The sequence below is a fragment of the Pyxicephalus adspersus genome, chromosome 1 (assembly GCF_032062135.1).
Source record: "Pyxicephalus adspersus chromosome 1, UCB_Pads_2.0, whole genome shotgun sequence".
Taxonomy (NCBI): Eukaryota; Metazoa; Chordata; class Amphibia; order Anura; family Pyxicephalidae; genus Pyxicephalus; species Pyxicephalus adspersus.
The window spans coordinates 19,180,611-19,197,347 of NC_092858.1; the positions used below are offsets into that span (position 1 = coordinate 19,180,611).

A 16,737-nucleotide genomic window follows, 5' to 3' on the forward strand; every position below is an offset into this window, starting at 1 on the left:
AGTTCCTTTGACAGTTCCACGTGTGTAGTTTGCACTTCAGAATTCAGTGCTATCAACATAAAATGTATTTTTCAGCAAAGTAATTGAAGTATATTGAAAACTTTTTTGACCCTACTTTGTATGGGGTATCCATGGAGCATCCATAGAGACAGAGAACCCAACCAAGATGTTTTGTAGGCTAGGTTGCACTGTGATGGACCACAAAGTGAAAAACTTGAGAAGCAGAATAGGGCTGCATGGAGGAAGTGCTGGGAAAAATGCCTCTGGGCAATCAATGTACAGTGCAAACTAAAAGTAAAGTTTGTATCAAATCCATGCTATTGTTTTGAACAAAATATGTTTGTATTTGCCATGTCCTTTGCAAAATAATTTTGAATGAGAGTTCATTTAAATGACCTAGTACAGGAAACCTGTACTGTATCCCTTTGAAAGTAATTATCTTTTGAGACTTTCTCACCAAAACTGAAATTCCTATTGCAGGGTGTTCTGTCAGACTCTTCTACCTTCCTCGAAAATTTCACTTGTACCTTAATGCAGACTTCTTGGAAAGTCAGTGAGCCATTCGTACAAGAACAGAACACTTCCAGACTGTCATACTGGATTTAATATTATGACAGTTTTAAGAAGATTTCAGTGTCTTCAGATTGCAATGGAAAAGGTCAGTTTTAAACCAGAAGCAAATTCAATTTTTCCCTGGATTCAGGATCTCTGACCATCATGATATATAAAAATATATAACTGGATGTATGTGTGTATATGTTCCACCATCACTGGGAAACGTAATGAGACATTTAATACAAACTTGCTAGACATATGACTCAGACTCATGTGAGTGCACCACTGATCCTTGTACAGCGCTGTGCTATATGTCAGAGCTATATTTGCATGTATGCATGTATGTATGTATGTATGTGTGTGTCTATTTATTGCTCAGTGACAGTGTGCCTTTTGCTTAACGCTATAGCTTTATTTTGTTTCCTTTTCCTGTATAATATAAGATTGCAATAAATACCTGGGCAACGCCGGGTAATTAGCTAGATTTTTAGTTAACCTAAGTTTAAGATAGTTAACCTTTAAAGAACAACATACTCAAAAGTTAAATTGCCCCTTAAGTTGTGGACACATGCCGAAAAATACTTGGAAAAGAAAGAAAACTTGAGTTTTTTTTGTTTTATTTACAGAAGATGAATTTTGTACAGATGTCAAATGTAAAAAAGACCATGTATGCTATTAAAATATGCACAACAGTATAATATACAAATAAGGGGAGTGAAAAGTTAATTGTTAGCTTTAGTAAAATCAAATGGTTTCCACCACTGGGCAAACTGCAAGACCTTCTTTCTCTGATCATCAAAATTCTCACGGACGGCTTTCCTCCAGACTCTGGGCTCCAGGTCTAACATGCCACCAATAACTTCCTGTAGAGTGTAAGTCACACAAGTCATTAACAGTTCCAATGCTGCTACTTGGAGCCCCACTGAGATTAATTTTTAAAAGCATTAAAAACAAAAATTAAAAATGCAGTATCCCCCTTTTGCTATAATATTTTAATCACTACTTTGTATTAAAGTGAAGCTGTATTTTCACTTACTATATATTCACACTTAGCTGCCCAATAGCTATCTTCATTTAAAACTCCCATGCTCTTGAAGTAGAATTATTCTACTTGAATCTACTTGGATTACCCCAGATAATTAACCCTAGGCCAATTACAGGTACAGTACACAGCTCAGGGGATCCAGATGGCAGACAATGTTGGCTTAGCCACTGGCTGGATTCGCTAAGCTGTACATTGTGCCAGTCATTGTCAGCCATACACTACACCTGTCATTTAAAAGTACAGCATACAGTGAATCCAGCTAGAAGCCAATAAGAGATCCTTTTTTCCGAGTTTTTCAATTGCTTGAGACTCAGCAAGGTCATATAAATATATGGCCAAAGCTGCAATCTATTATAGATATCTATATCCAACCAAAGCTGTAATCAAGCTGTGCTAAAAAATTAAAATACCTTGCCAAAGTAATGTGGAAACTTGTTGTGATCTTCAATAATGTGTGCAAATCCACCCTGTAGCCCAAAATCGACACAGAAATACGGCAAACCTTTTGGAACCTTTAAAATGAAAAAAAAAAAGGACAAGAAAATTTATTGTTAATGCCCATACCCAAAAACCCCCAACGACGCTTTTCTGTAATAAAGAATAATAATGAAATGAATATTAACTGCAGAAAAGAAAGGCACTTTAACATTCTCGAACATTATGATAGTCAGTATACAAGTGACACCTTACATGGTTAGTAACTAGATAATTGCCCCCTCACACTGGTGGTCAATGTAGGTAGGAGATCAATTTACTATTGCTTACAGCTCATGGGACTCTTAACCTTTTTTGGGAAACGCAGTGCTAGAGTGTGGTCACATTTATGAATAACACCGCATGAATTAACAATATTCTACCTTATATAAAATGCAAATACAAAACAAAATAAATATAGATAGAAAAAAATAAAATTATATTTTATGGCTTTGGTATAATAAAAAGCTGTAAAAAATTCACTGATACAAGGATTGAGCGGGTAAAATAAATAGCACATCTACTTCCAATACACATCAACCATACTATTACCAAGAATTTCATTTCAAGATAGGGAACTGAAAACTATTAAAAAAATTCCAGGTGATATGTAAATGAAACAGAGAAGCCACAAAATGTCAGGTGAGGGATGAAGGTCTTTTAGCTTTGCCAGACTAAAAATAAATGAAGAAAAAAAAAAGCCCAGATATAGCTGGCACATGGGAATGTATTTCACTCTTCTTTAATAAGCCACACTGGATTTTTTCCTTTCATGTTATTTATAGTGAAAAGAAGAGATCAAAGCAAAGACCTGGGATAAGGACCTTTGGTGCTGAAGACTTCTGCTTATACATTCTATAAATGCATCTTTTTGATCATTAGAGATTTCTGCGCTGTGTGATGCCTTAAGACCAGACGGTGTTCAGGACAAATTAATATTTTGCTGGGGAAAGGGGTTAAAGCTAACCATGTACATGAAAGGATGACTGCCTGTCATCAGCTGCATTGGGGGGAAAATGTCATATCTATGGCAGCATCAGGTACTTCCCAGGGCACTAGGAAGAAACATCATGAATAAACATGAAAATACCAACTGCCATCTCCAATTTCAACTGGTGCCAGTTTGCAGTGTTTATTTTAATGTTTGCCTAATGTACATGTGTAGGTGACAACATGTTAGCAGATGGCCTAAGGAGACAAGATTGCAGCAATGTGCCCAGCCAGTAAAGTAGATATACATACAGCATAAATAAAGCTAGGTATTACTGGCCTTTGCAAAATTATTTTGTCATTTTTGTCTTGGTTTTTTTCTTATTTTTAAGGTGCAAGGTACTAAATGTAATACATGAGCGCTGTCCAATCATCAGTGTGCCTTTGCCCTGCAAGTAATGTGAGCTGCCATGTGTTGGAGGTAGACACGGTAATGCAATGGACCTTAAGACATAAAGTGAAACTGTACTGTAAAGAAAAAAAATAATGAGCAAGCAGGATCTTTATTGCAGGCAGAGCAGATAATGTCCCTTTTGCAATAACAAACTTACCTGCCTGGTCATACCTTTTTAATTTTAGGTACACTCGATTCTACACTCTCCAATAAAGCCGCTGGCATCTTCATCGAACCTCTCCCGTGTTCAAGACCTTCAGCCACCTTAATCAGCCAAAATGTCTTAACTCCAACAATTGCACGCAGGAGTTGTTTACTTCCCTGCAGCTAGACATGCCAGGATTGTGCACTGAGCTGCACATGCGTATGTTTTTATTATGCAAACAGTTGGGAACATGCGGGTAACTTTATTTATTTATTATTACAGAAGTAGTATTACCTGTCCCATCTGCAATAAACAACTTGCCTGCTCTCACTTTTTTTTTTTTTTTTTACAGTATAGCTCCCCTTCAAGGGGGTTGCTGAGGGGTAGGGGCTAATTTAAGAAATATCCCTGAAGGAAGTGGTTATTTTTTACATTGTAGAATATCTCTATTGTATGATTACATAGTGTAAATGGGTTAAACCCCATGTCAGGATTTTTTTGCAGTAGAAGAGATCCCCAGAGAACAAGAGGGGAGGGAAATCTTCCAAGCGTCTTAGATAGAAATGCCTATCGCTTTCTGTTAGACCTCCGATACCCAGAGACAGCCTAGCATGGGTTTGAACCCTTCTGCACTATATCCAAAGCAACACTGTTGGTAAAGCACAAGAAAGCATTTATATCAAAGTGATAAAATGAAAATCTAAAACTACAAAATATGAGAGTAGCATCAAGTGAAAATGAATTACAGCGAAGGCTGCCATCGTGAGATTGGAACATTAAATTAGACATCTGAAATGTCAAGCAGAGCCTATGGCTGAAGGGTATGGAGAACAAGATTTGTCATTACAGAAAAGTTAGCCTGCAGGCAGTGTGACCTCCACAGACAGAACCTGAAAGTGCATAATGGATGCAGAGACACAGGATATACACTACAGAGGATGAATGTCAGAGCATTGCAGACGGATCACACCATGATCTCAGCAGATGATGGATAATATTACTAAACAACACATTTATTTATCCCATAAAGTGGATCAGATCTGATACAATCTCATCTTAGGAACGGGAAAGAAAATAATCTTTTCTTTGTAACAAATTCAGATAAATGGAAATCAGAGACAATTTCAGATACAGATTAGTAATCCTCTAGTTTGTTGTAAAATAGAACACAGGTTATTTGCCGATAGGAATGAAAAAAAAAAGACAAGAAAGAAAAAAAGGAAAAAAAAAATGCTTTAAGATGTCTTTCTACTGAATTAAAAACAGCTTAATATTCACAGCAAGAGGCTTCCAATTATTTTCATACTCAAGGAACAATGCAGATTGTTAATGGAACTCCTGCTGTCCTTATAAATGCACCTGAAAGGTATTATAAGCATGGTAAGGTGTTTCAAATGTGTGTTACACTTCAACACCAATCAACAAATAGAATATTAAAGCTGTGTATACATGTACAATAACACATTGCGTCAGCTTGCATTTTCAAAGTGCTTACCAACCACACGGTTTTCTACCACAGATTTACCAAAAACAACCAGTGAATTGCTTTCAGTTCATCTCTCTGAGTTTTACATATTCTACTGTAGCCAGCCTGTTATAGCGTCTTTTATCCTGCTTCTGGGTAAGCTTTTCTTTATAAGCTCCTGAACATTCTGGGCTGTACAACTTTACTCTCTATAAAATAACCAAAGTTTTTGGATCCTGGAAATTGCTGCCCCAAGATTTGCTACCCATTCTGTGGCCCTTTCATTTTACTTGCGCATCCCCAGGGCCCCAGTAGCTGCATCTTAGTGTTTTCCATGTCTTGATGTTTAGGCAGATCTTATCATGCCACAAGGTGCTAATGTACAGTTATTACCGTACAGCCCAGAACTGGTAAATGGGTTCCCGTACAGCCCCAAACTGGTAAATGGGTTCTCGTACAGCCCCAAACTGGTAAATGGGTTCTCGTACAGCCCCAAACTGGTAAATGGGTTCCCGTACAGCCCCAAACTGGTAAATGGGTTCCCGTACAGCCCCAAACTGGTAAATGGGTTCCCGTACAGCCCCAAACTGGTAAATGGGTTTCCGTACAGCCTCAAACTGGTAAATGGGTTCCCGTACGGAAACTGATACATTATACCTGTACAGCCAGAACTGATACAATGTACCACAATAATTGCACTTGTAATTTCAGAACTTCTACACTGTACCACCTGCACTGACAGAACCAGACTTCTACTACAAAAATGATCTGGTTTCTCAAGCTCATGTTCCATTTTTTTTTAATGTCCATTCTATTTCCTCCTTTTAAATACTATTTCAGTATTAAATATGGTTAATATAAAATGGTTAATATAATTTGATAAAAAATATATTAAATAATATTAATTGAGGTCTGATATGATCACAGATATGGAAACACTGATTATTAAAGAGTATGTAAAAGTAGTAATTTCCATTGTTTGATTGACATGATTATCCTCTGTAGCATGTCCCCAGTCTTCAACCACACCTGCAGTCTTCTTTAGCATTCACAATTCTCAACTATAAATACCAAACATTATTTATGGCCCTTCAGGGATAACTCTTGTGGTCTACTTTGGTTAGAAAGTTGAAAGGTGAAAGCCATGTAGGAGTATACATACAAAAATGTAGTGCTACTTACTGATCTCCGAACATTCTTTGTTGAAAGATCAATCAGCTTCTTATTCATGGACCATTCTTCATCAGATTCCATGATTGCTTTCTGTGTCCAAAATAGAAGCCAAAAATACAGATATGTGAGTTATTTTTCTGTTTAATCCTATATTTTGTTATTTAATAATACAGAAAATCAGAAGGACCCCCTTAGTTTCAGTTTGATATAGAGACTATGCATTCAAAATAATATAAACTGTTTAGGTGAAATACTTCTGTTGTATTTCAAATGAAATGCATACCTGAATCACAAATACAAATTAAGAGGAATTTCTCGTCTTGTTTTCCCATTGCTTTGAGGTGGCAACCTATTAATATTAAAAAGGATTTATATAGCGCCAACATATTACGCAGCGCTATACATTACATAGGGGTTGCAAATGACAGACTAATACAGACAGTGATACAGGAGGAGAGGACCCTGTCCCGAAGAGCTTACAATCTAGTAGAGGTGGGGCAATTCTTCACGACTTCCCTAATGCAACACACACAAAATGTATGCAGTAGTATAAGCCATCTGTAAAGAGCATAGCTTCCGGGCCTATTTTGATCTGTGCTGCTGATCATATACTGTGTGGACTATAAGGACCTAGCGAGGTGGCTTTCCAAAATATTAGCTTATTAAATTTAGGCTGTTATACAGGGCCTGAATGTTTCCTCAACTTCACCCTTACTGTACTAATCTAACCCATGCTCCTATAATAGATAAAATACACACAGCTGTGACACTGAGTCCATTGGCATTTCAAAGTAATGTCTACCTGTGGCCAGTACATTACCATTTTAAGATAGGATACATATTTATCTTTATGTGTGCTGTAGAACCAATATAGACTGCTGTAAGGCCTAGAGACTAATCTGTCCCTGAACACCATAGATATCATTTAATGACAGCGGTGCAAAACTCTTCTAACCTCAACTATCAATCAGCTACTAAAACAGAAAGTCTTCTATTGCTAACAACTTATTTAAAAATTTTTTCAAACTCCTGTGATCTGTTGGAGCAACAAACATGTCATCAGAGATGGAAGATCTCCAGTGCTTAGAACTTAATACCAGCATCTGCGGAGATTGGTAAAAGTTACAAGTAGTCAGAAGCACTGTCACTAAATGCCAGGTGCACTATGGGTGTAGTGTGAAGTTTCTGGGATAACTCAAGTTGTCCCAATACCTGGCAAAAAGGTAATAACATTGTCATTATTATACATCGTTATACATGAACCTTTTTACATTATCCTCCACACCACTGTACCTTCATGCTAATCCTACATGTATAGAGTGTGACCACGTCTTCTACACACCCCTGAGGAAGCCAATTAGACGTCAGGTTACAAGACGTCTTATAAACCAGTAGTAACCAACCTTTTCAGGCCTACGGACCACTATACTTACGGGCTCTGAAATGTGCATACACGGGGAGCCGTGTGTCACTCAAAGAAAAAGAAACTTCCCCCATAGTGACGTCATGATGCCAGAACCTGAGGTCTGAGCCTGCGATGGGAGAGTAGGCAAGTTGTGTCCAGAGACCCAACCAGCCCCCGCCCCGTGATCCATACGGGGAACATGTTTCGCAGCTCTGACCAGTGCGCACTCCCAGCGGGGTCCTTCTCCGGACCCCGCTGGGGGGCGCACTGGCCAAAGCCGCGAACCACTAACATTTTCTCGCAGACCACCGGTTGGCGACCGCTACTATAAACGGATTACTATATAGAAGTATTCTGTCTAGTTGACTGGTTTATAACCCAGACTTGATAATGGGTCTTAAACAATAATTACTATTTATTGTAGATTTGTTAACACTAAACATTTGTAATATTCACAATACACAATTTACTATTAACCTACAAACCGCTTCTTTCCTCTCTTTATTAACCTAATTTTGCCTAATCTCACATGTACACACCAGAGCTGACCCTCATCCTTCTCCTTCCTAAACTACACCTGCACACTAACTCACCACCACTGCATCTGACCTTCATCCTCGCCCTTTTCCTTGGTGTTTTTCCATGTAAACTGCAGGATAAGGCAATTTGTCAGGTACTGTGATAAACATTTTAAAACCCCTGGCTTTTTTTTTTTCTTTGCTACCTCCCCAAATAATAACAACAAACCGTCACTAAGTTAAGTTACTATTTAATGTATATCTAAACCCAAGAACAAAATCAACATGATATATTCCAATTTGCCACTCTTTAGAGGTGGTGGCGGCAATTTTTTTTAACAGATATACCCAAAAAATTTTCAGTAGTATATTTAAAAGATCAAAAGGAAGCAGATTTGGATTTTTTCAAGGATTTCCAGGCATATTCAGGATTTTTCAAGGCATACATTTGAATCTTCAGACTGACTCCGATTTGAATCTCCCCACTGACTGAGACTGACAAGTTAGCACAGAGATTACGGCAGATGACATGGAAGGGGGTGTCACAATTTCATAAACCTCTAGCAGCATAACAAGCGCTGCGGCAGAAGTGAAGACAGCGCAGGCAGCAAGTGTCAAGTACAAATGTAATGTCGACAAGTTTTGCCTAATGAAATCCTGCCGGGTTTCAGTGTCATTCTGCTGAGCCACGTGTAGACAGAGGTCTTGTGTCAGACGCTCATTTCCAGCTCTATTTATGCCTTGGCTGCTGAATACATTGAGGTGTGATTTATGTGTGCAATATCCAGCCACAAATCTCTGATAATGAGTTTTTAGTTGGTCTGTAGGAAATCCGTCTACGCGGAGAATTGTTCTGATTGAAAAGATGTGATCTTTACCCTGCCTTTTTCGGGACTTCAGATGTAATTTTATTCCAGACTCTGGTAAGTTAAAGCTGGACTTCACTGTGCTAAAGACTGACAATATCCGCAAATAAAAAGTCCTTGCCTCTCTTATTCTTCACACAGAGGGAAAATTTAATTGAGAAATATAATGCAGTAAAAGCAGTAAAAGCCTACTTTTCAACATATGCTGCAATATATTAAAAGAAAACTTGTCACAAACTAGAACAAGTCAAAAAGAGCACTGAATAATAAATGCATAAGCACAGGTTTCCTCCAACTGAAAACAGTAAAAATAATCAGTAGATATACAGATATGGACAGTTATATGCAGATGGAAATTTTTGTTGTAAACCCCCAGCCTCATAAACTTCTCCATAGGTTCCTTAATGTGAATGGCAGAATATCTAACCAATAGGGAGGCTTTGGAAACTAAATAAGGAACAACGCGTTGGACTTATACAGGACAAAATACAATGTATTTGCCATTCTTGTTACCTGTAATTAACTTCTACTAAGATGATTTTAATTTTATTATAGGCAGTGTTTGAATTGCACAGCCAATGTGACAAGTTTACATGCATAGAAATAAACCTACCCACTTGTCCCTGTTCCATCACAATGCACCTCCACCTTCTTTTAATTCTTCCTCATTACGATCTTTGACCAACTTATTTGTCTGTTACAGAATGCCTTTTTTATTCCTGGCACATGCAAAGGAAGCTGGTGATGTCCCTTTCTGCAGTGATCACCTGTCTGAATTGCAAATTTGTTCCACTTTAGCTATAGTTTATGGACATTTGGAAAAGGAGAGGTTTTTGTCATACTACCTAAATAATATCCCTTTTTCTCCATAGATACAGTTCATTGAGGATCCCCGTTACCCCAGGACAAGAAGTGTTAGTAGCAGGATCAGGTTTAGTATAGAAGGACTGTGCATCCAAACCACAAAGTACTAACCTTAAAATATATAGGTGCCATATCTCCCGTTTCCTTAGGAAGAGGGATGCATTCATATACAAGATGGAAGCGCTTCTTCAGGTTTATGTTCGTTTCCAGAAATACACAGTCAAGTCCCTTCTCAGCAAACATCTTAACAAGTGTTTTACGGAACATCTAGAATGTGAAAAATAAATCAATTTAAAAATGTCACTGAAAAGACAAGGTAAAGCAAGAGAAGTCATATGCGGTACATCGCTCCAGTACCAGAACATTTCCCCAAATACAGACAAAAACAAATACAACCACACAATCAATGTCAATAACCTTCACATTCCTATAGTCCTATGGGACAAAAACATTAATGGATGGCATTCAACTTTTTTTCTCTTTTGTTTACTTCTAAGAAGAGAATAATTTTTTTTTTTTATAAAGTGTTACATTTGGTTATTTTAATGTGTGCAGACTTAGATGCCCACTGTGAGAAAAATGCTTTTTTTGATGTAAGGAGAGCATGAGAAAAAGCTTCATATTGCAGTGCAAACAAAGCAGGAAGACTGCAGTGACTGAAAATCATGAAATGACTGCAAAAACAAAATGCTTATACGGCTCTCCCTTCAAATAGGATCTGACCAAACCATACAATATAGCTATAGTAATATACTATAATATAGATGACATGGTGGTATTTTACACATATAGCAGGCATGTAGTATAACTATATAGCCAATAAGGAACTGGGAAACCATATTTAATTGTGTTATATCACACTCTAATCCCGTTTTAAGTACCAAAAAAACTTTTAAGAGTTCCTATTTTTAATTATCTAGATAATTAAAGTTGTGTTAAAAATAAAATAATATTTTATTAAATATGGTTTATGTCCATGAGGAACAGAGGAATTTTGTTTGTTGATGTTTATATCCCCCTTGTGCTAGATTTACTAATCCCACTACGATTAGATCATATTTATCTGCCATCATGTAAACTTCTCAAGAGGGAAGTTAAACATTTAGATAACCTGAGATTCTGATGAGCTTACTGTAGGCTTTGTTCTCAATGCAAGAGTCTGAGCAGTAACCTAATAACAGGATCACTTCATAATTCTGTGCCAGTATTTACTACTGTAAGCATAAAAGAAAATGATTAGCATTGTGTATGGTGTATGGGCCAAGCTAGGAGAATTTAAAATTGTGCAGCTCTGTCTAAAACACAACAAAAAAAAAGAAGGATTTACATAAGACATAAATCAAACACACGTATTTATATAAAAGAAAGAAAAAAACACAACAGTAAAATAGCTGGTATAGGCAATACACTCCATTTTTGTATTTGATTACTAGTATGCTTTTTAATTTTAGGAATATATATAGAATTACATTAGATATATATAAAGATATATTTCCAGCAGTGCACTTTTCTAGCATGGCAATAGACAAGGTTTTCAACAAGACCATTTTACTAGTTAAGTATCACGCACACAATTGGAATCACAAGCTATGTCTGTGACCGGTCATGCATCACATTAAGTATAAGCATATTAAATGCAGGCCTATTTTCTTTTCTACATGTAGCAGAAACAGGCTGCTTCAGGCTTCCGCCATCATAGACGTTTTTTTGTAGAAGATCAAGGGGCAATTCATTGTAAAATATAGGGATGCTGTATAATACATGCATATAGTTATTACTTGTATGATGTAAACAAATATCAGGATTCAGCATTGCTAAATGCGAGAAGCATCAGAATGTAAAACATCTTCCACTGCTGATATCCACTGATCAGCCACAACAATAAAACGACTGTTAGGCCAACAATGATTATCTGATGTGCTAGAAGTAGGATAAATGGGCAAGAATGAAGATCTCAATGACTTGTCCATGCTGACTCCCGACCAATTCTAAAAAGTATCTACAATAGGTATGCAAGCATCATAACTGGACTAATTAGCAATGGAAGACGGTGTTGTGGTCCTATGAATCATGTGCGAATCACCAGCTGTGTGTGCGTGGTTAACCTAAGGATGTGTGGGAAAAATAAGTCTGATCCATGGAGGCCCAACTTTGCAACATACAAGATTTAAAGGATCTGTTGCTAAAGGCTGATGCCACAGAATACCTGCAAAGGTCTTGTGAAGGTTATGCCTCCATAGGTAGGAGCTGTTTAGATGGCACATGAGGACACACACACATTAGGAAGACTAACTTTTTTAACCTAGAAGTTTCACTTTCTTATTGAAAGCATAATTTTACTGACATCAAGGCTAAATTATGTCAACTGTGATCCCACTATCCAAACGGACTGTCTCAATGAACCGTAAGGTTGGGGATTTATAGTGAGTGAATGCAATATGCTGAAAGAATACAGCTCACTCAAGAACAGGTGTGCTTGGGTTGTGATATAGTGTAGGATCCATGTGCTCTTGCACATAATTTTTTTATGACATTAGTAACAAAACAAAATATCATCTTGTGTTATCTGTGATAAGCATATAAGCACAAACTGAGTGGCTCATTATGTTACTTCTCCCACTCCCTGGAAGACAAATTGTATCTTCTACACCAGGTAGTAAGTCAGCAATACACACCATTTCCTGCACTGTAGAATATAATACAACTGACCTGAATTTCATTCCATATATCTTCATCCACCAATGTGGCAGCAGTGTAGTGATGTAATGGGACAATTAGACAATGTCCCTCTGTGAGAGAGAGGTGGTTGGGTAGACACAAATATACCTAAAAAAAACAAAGAAAAAAAAACATAAAAAATATTTAAATAAACAAATAGATTTGGATAAAATAACCTATAAGTGTTCACCTATTGGATCATAATTGAGTTACTAGGGCAATATCACTATGATAAAGCACATAAAACGAACAGGGTGGTGTAGATGTACATTAACCTCCCTAGCGGTCTAATTCCTTACAAATTTCCACGCAAAAAGCTTTACAATTTTTTGCATGGAAATTTATTTTTCATTGTAGGCTGTAATCTTAGGCATAACTCACTGATATTTATTAAATGTAATAAACTTAATAATAAACTTTAAATAACAAAACACAAAAATCTGTTAAAAAAATATATTTATTTAAACATGTTATGTAAGTATAGTAGCATATATAATATAATTATATATATATTATATGAATATTTCTTTGTATTTAAATCAATACAGCTATTTTGTATTGAATCCAATAGAAAAAGATTTGAAGTTCCCGCTAAGTCCCAGCCACACCGTCGTCATCGGGAAACCCAGTTGATCAAATCTGCACTTTGCGGTTGGAGATCGGAGGACCAGCAGGACGCCGGGGGACAGCAGTGGAACAAGGTAGGTGGGGTTTTATCCTGCTTTTAGGTACCCCGAGTCTGACTCGGGATTACCACTTTTTGCAAGTAAAATCGACCCAGAGTCAGACTCGGGATTACCACTATGGGGGTTAAGTCCCAGAAGACTCAAGAAATTCCAAATAGAGGTAGTCCCCGGATTAAGGACATCCGACATACGGACACCTCCTAGATACGAACGTGGCTTCCCTGCTCGCTGTGTGCAGGACAGAGGCTTGAAGGGGGGAGGGGGCAGTTTGCATGACTTGCAGAAGAAATCCTATGCTAAACACAGCTGAGGTTATGGGTGATCTTAGGGGGGTGAGCTCTTTCTGCTGCCTCTTGTAACTCTTTAATGACCAAGACAAACTCTACAGTTGTTTCCCTGTGTTGATGTTTAGGTAGATCTTTTTATGCCACTTCTACAGAAATCCATTGGGTGCCATGAGAGGAACTTGCTTCTTTCCAAATTAAACTTTACATTCATGTGATAAATGTTCCTCTGTCTACTTTCCTTTTCCTACTGGCTACTGCACAACGCCGCACTACGACTACATTCCTAGATAATATATATGAATTGCAGTTTTTGTTCACACTGCACCTGTAACCTTAGGTAAATGTAAAAAGTTTTTTTCTTTTATTTTTAAAAACATATCTTCGCTAGAAGTTCTTTTTTTTAGCCTTTTACTGCAGAATCCAAATTTTAGTTTACACCTTGTGGTTTTTATGGAGCCATTACTCCTCCCAAAGGAACTGGTACATTCTTAGCAAATAATAAGGATCTGTGAAAATCCTTTTTAGCAAAGGTTGTATGTGACAAATAATAAGCAAACAAACTAGACAGGCCTGACAAATATTGTTATCTTTACTCCAAAAAAAGGGTATTATTTTCTGAGCTCTGATTCCATCTATCACGCTGCAGCGACAACAACCATTAACGCGTGTGGCTTTTCTTCAAGAACAGGGTGTCAGTTTTCATCTTCCAGATGCAGGCCAGTACCCATTGCCCCATACTGGTAATGTTACAAGTACTGAATTTCATCTGTGCAGCAATTTCATGCTAACCTGATTCAGTCTATAGCTTCAAGCTACAAACTAATCTCACTGTAATCTGAGTGAGAAAATAAAATGGTGTCCTCGCTAGATTCTGCCGGCTCAAATTGTTTTATATCTTTGGCAAAAGGCTGTAAAACATGTTGGCCAAATAATTCATTTTCTAACTTACTCGGCAGCAATGACACATTCCATGCTGAAGGTTATTATGGACGGTGCTGTTGAGTTTTTTTTTTTTTAAAGGAGATGTACCCGAATGTTTCTAAATGACAGCTAAATCACCGCATGTTATAAAAAGTTGCCCTTTTTCTTTCAGATAACATTTTTCAAGTTTAATGATTTGTTTTCAGTGCTCCTAAATCTTCTGCAGCCTCTTTGCAACTCATGCCCACATGCACTCCAGCAATGGCCTGCCCTTTGTAATCTCAGTTAAAACCCCATATAATGGAGATAGCACAGAGGCACAAGAGGCAACCAGTGACGGCCTTGTAATCCTATACTAGGATAAGCCTGATCAAGGTTTTCAAGTGAGGACAATCGGTTTTTTGAAAACTACAGATTTAACACTATTGGCATTTTTTTTTTTAATATTGGTATGACTTTAATTCTAACCTATAGCTTTACCTTCTGACTTGCACCCTGGTAAAGGCTCTTCTGTACTGAAATACTGCTTACTCTGATTTTACTGCCCAATGTGAGCTTCCTACAATATGCAGTAGAAGCTGCAGAAAGTAAGAGAGAGCCTCCATTTTTCCTGACTGATGGATATCCACTACCCCTTAGCCCTTTCCCACTCAGTCTTTATTCACTGGATTTAAAATTTTTAGTTGTAAAAGGTTGATCACACTACTGATCTGATTTTTTAGAACAGCCATGCTTTATTTCAGTTTTTTAATTATAGAAGTGTCACATGTTTACCGAGGAGGGCCTGTATGCAAAAGCCCATTTCTCCAAATTGACTTTTTATTGTTATTAGTAGCAAAAGTTTGCCCAGAATGGGAAGGTTTGTGCAGTAGAGTAGTGGGTAGTGTGGGAACCGCAAATGCGGGATGAGGCATAGGGGACAGCAGTGAAGGATTAATGTGGGGAAAATTGGGGTTCAGCAAGGTTGGGTGAGCTTCAGGTTCTGGAGCTGAGGAGAATGGGAGGGAGGAAGGATAACAAGCGGGGAACATAAGCATTGGATTTAGAAGTGTGGAGAGGAAGAAGATACCATGGGATTATGGGTGAGGAGCTGGGGAAACAGTATCTGATGGGAGATGAGCAGTATGAGGTGCAGGACCTGATGGAAAAGAGGAATGAAGGGTAGAAAAGTCCGATAGAGGAGGATACCTGATAAGGCAAGTGAGCATATGGCGATAGCTATTGACTGAGGGAGTAGAATGTGAAGAGCATGTGTGAAAAGAAAATGTGAGGAGCTAAGATCAACATGAATTTTTGCAGGTGTGCCTGCAAATGAAATGGGCTTTGATGAAGGAGGCAGTGAGAAAGGTCAGACATTGTTATGGTCTATGTACATTCTACAGACAATATGGGGAGGAGGGGGGTATAAACTACAAAATGATTTTAGGATGTAAGAAGAAACTGGTGTTCCCATAAGAAATCTACACAAAAACATGAAGAGTATGCAAATTTTATGTTGATGGAGTCCTGGTCGGGAATCCAACCTGGCGCTGTAGAACCGTTTGTATCAGAGTCGGGAGTTCATGGGAAGAGTACTGAAGAAGGGTGCTGTGATGTTTTTAGGAAACATTTCACAGCAACCCGATGACCTTCTTCTACCATCCTGTCTGCTTTGTATAGAGACACAAAGATAAAGGCTTTAAAAGACATTTATGACCGGGGCACTTTTTTAAAAGCTCGGTTTAAAATAGTAGAAGAGTACAAAAAAAAAAAAAGGAAAAAAAATTAAATGTTATAAATTGATTTTAGTTTTTTTGTCCCCTTCTTAGAACTTATACAATACAAATTGGACGGGAGTGAAGGTAAGGTATTTATGAGCTTGTGTGAATTTGGGCAGGCATGGGAAACATAGATTTGCTACACGGGGCATTCAGAAAAATCTTTGCCCACATTCCATCCCTCCTTACAGTGATAAACACAACTTGTATCAATGTACATGTTCTCTACACTGCTGTAAAACACAGCCCATATGTGATCTACTTTGTAATAATAGTTTTCTGCTATCTGATCTCAATGTCTCCAAATTAACTCCAATGTGACCAGTGTCCTCTGACCCATAATAAAGAGCCCTAAAGAGTGTAATCAATCTATCAGTCTTGCCTCTTTACGTACTATTCCAGCTCAGTGAAAATCATAATGTGCCATTAGAGCTGGCCTACAAAGGGAAATTCTGTCTGAACAAGATTTTTTGT

The 16,737-nt window shown here is 37.7% G+C and overlaps 1 protein-coding gene across 1 annotated transcript in view; it reads right to left on the reverse strand.

The window, feature by feature from the left end:
• Positions 1-1,155: 1,155 nt before the first annotated feature.
• Positions 1,156-16,737, reverse strand: part of CWF19L2 (CWF19 like cell cycle control factor 2) — a 74,432-nt gene continuing 58,850 nt past the window's right edge. The window contains exons 9-13 of the mRNA XM_072398648.1: positions 12,604-12,720; positions 10,006-10,161; positions 6,251-6,331; positions 2,011-2,112; positions 1,156-1,418 (exon numbers count right to left, since the gene is read on the reverse strand). Of these exons, the coding sequence (XP_072254749.1) occupies positions 1,278-1,418; positions 2,011-2,112; positions 6,251-6,331; positions 10,006-10,161; positions 12,604-12,720 (597 nt within the window). The 3' untranslated portion in view covers positions 1,156-1,277. The remainder of the gene's footprint in view (positions 1,419-2,010; positions 2,113-6,250; positions 6,332-10,005; positions 10,162-12,603; positions 12,721-16,737) is intronic.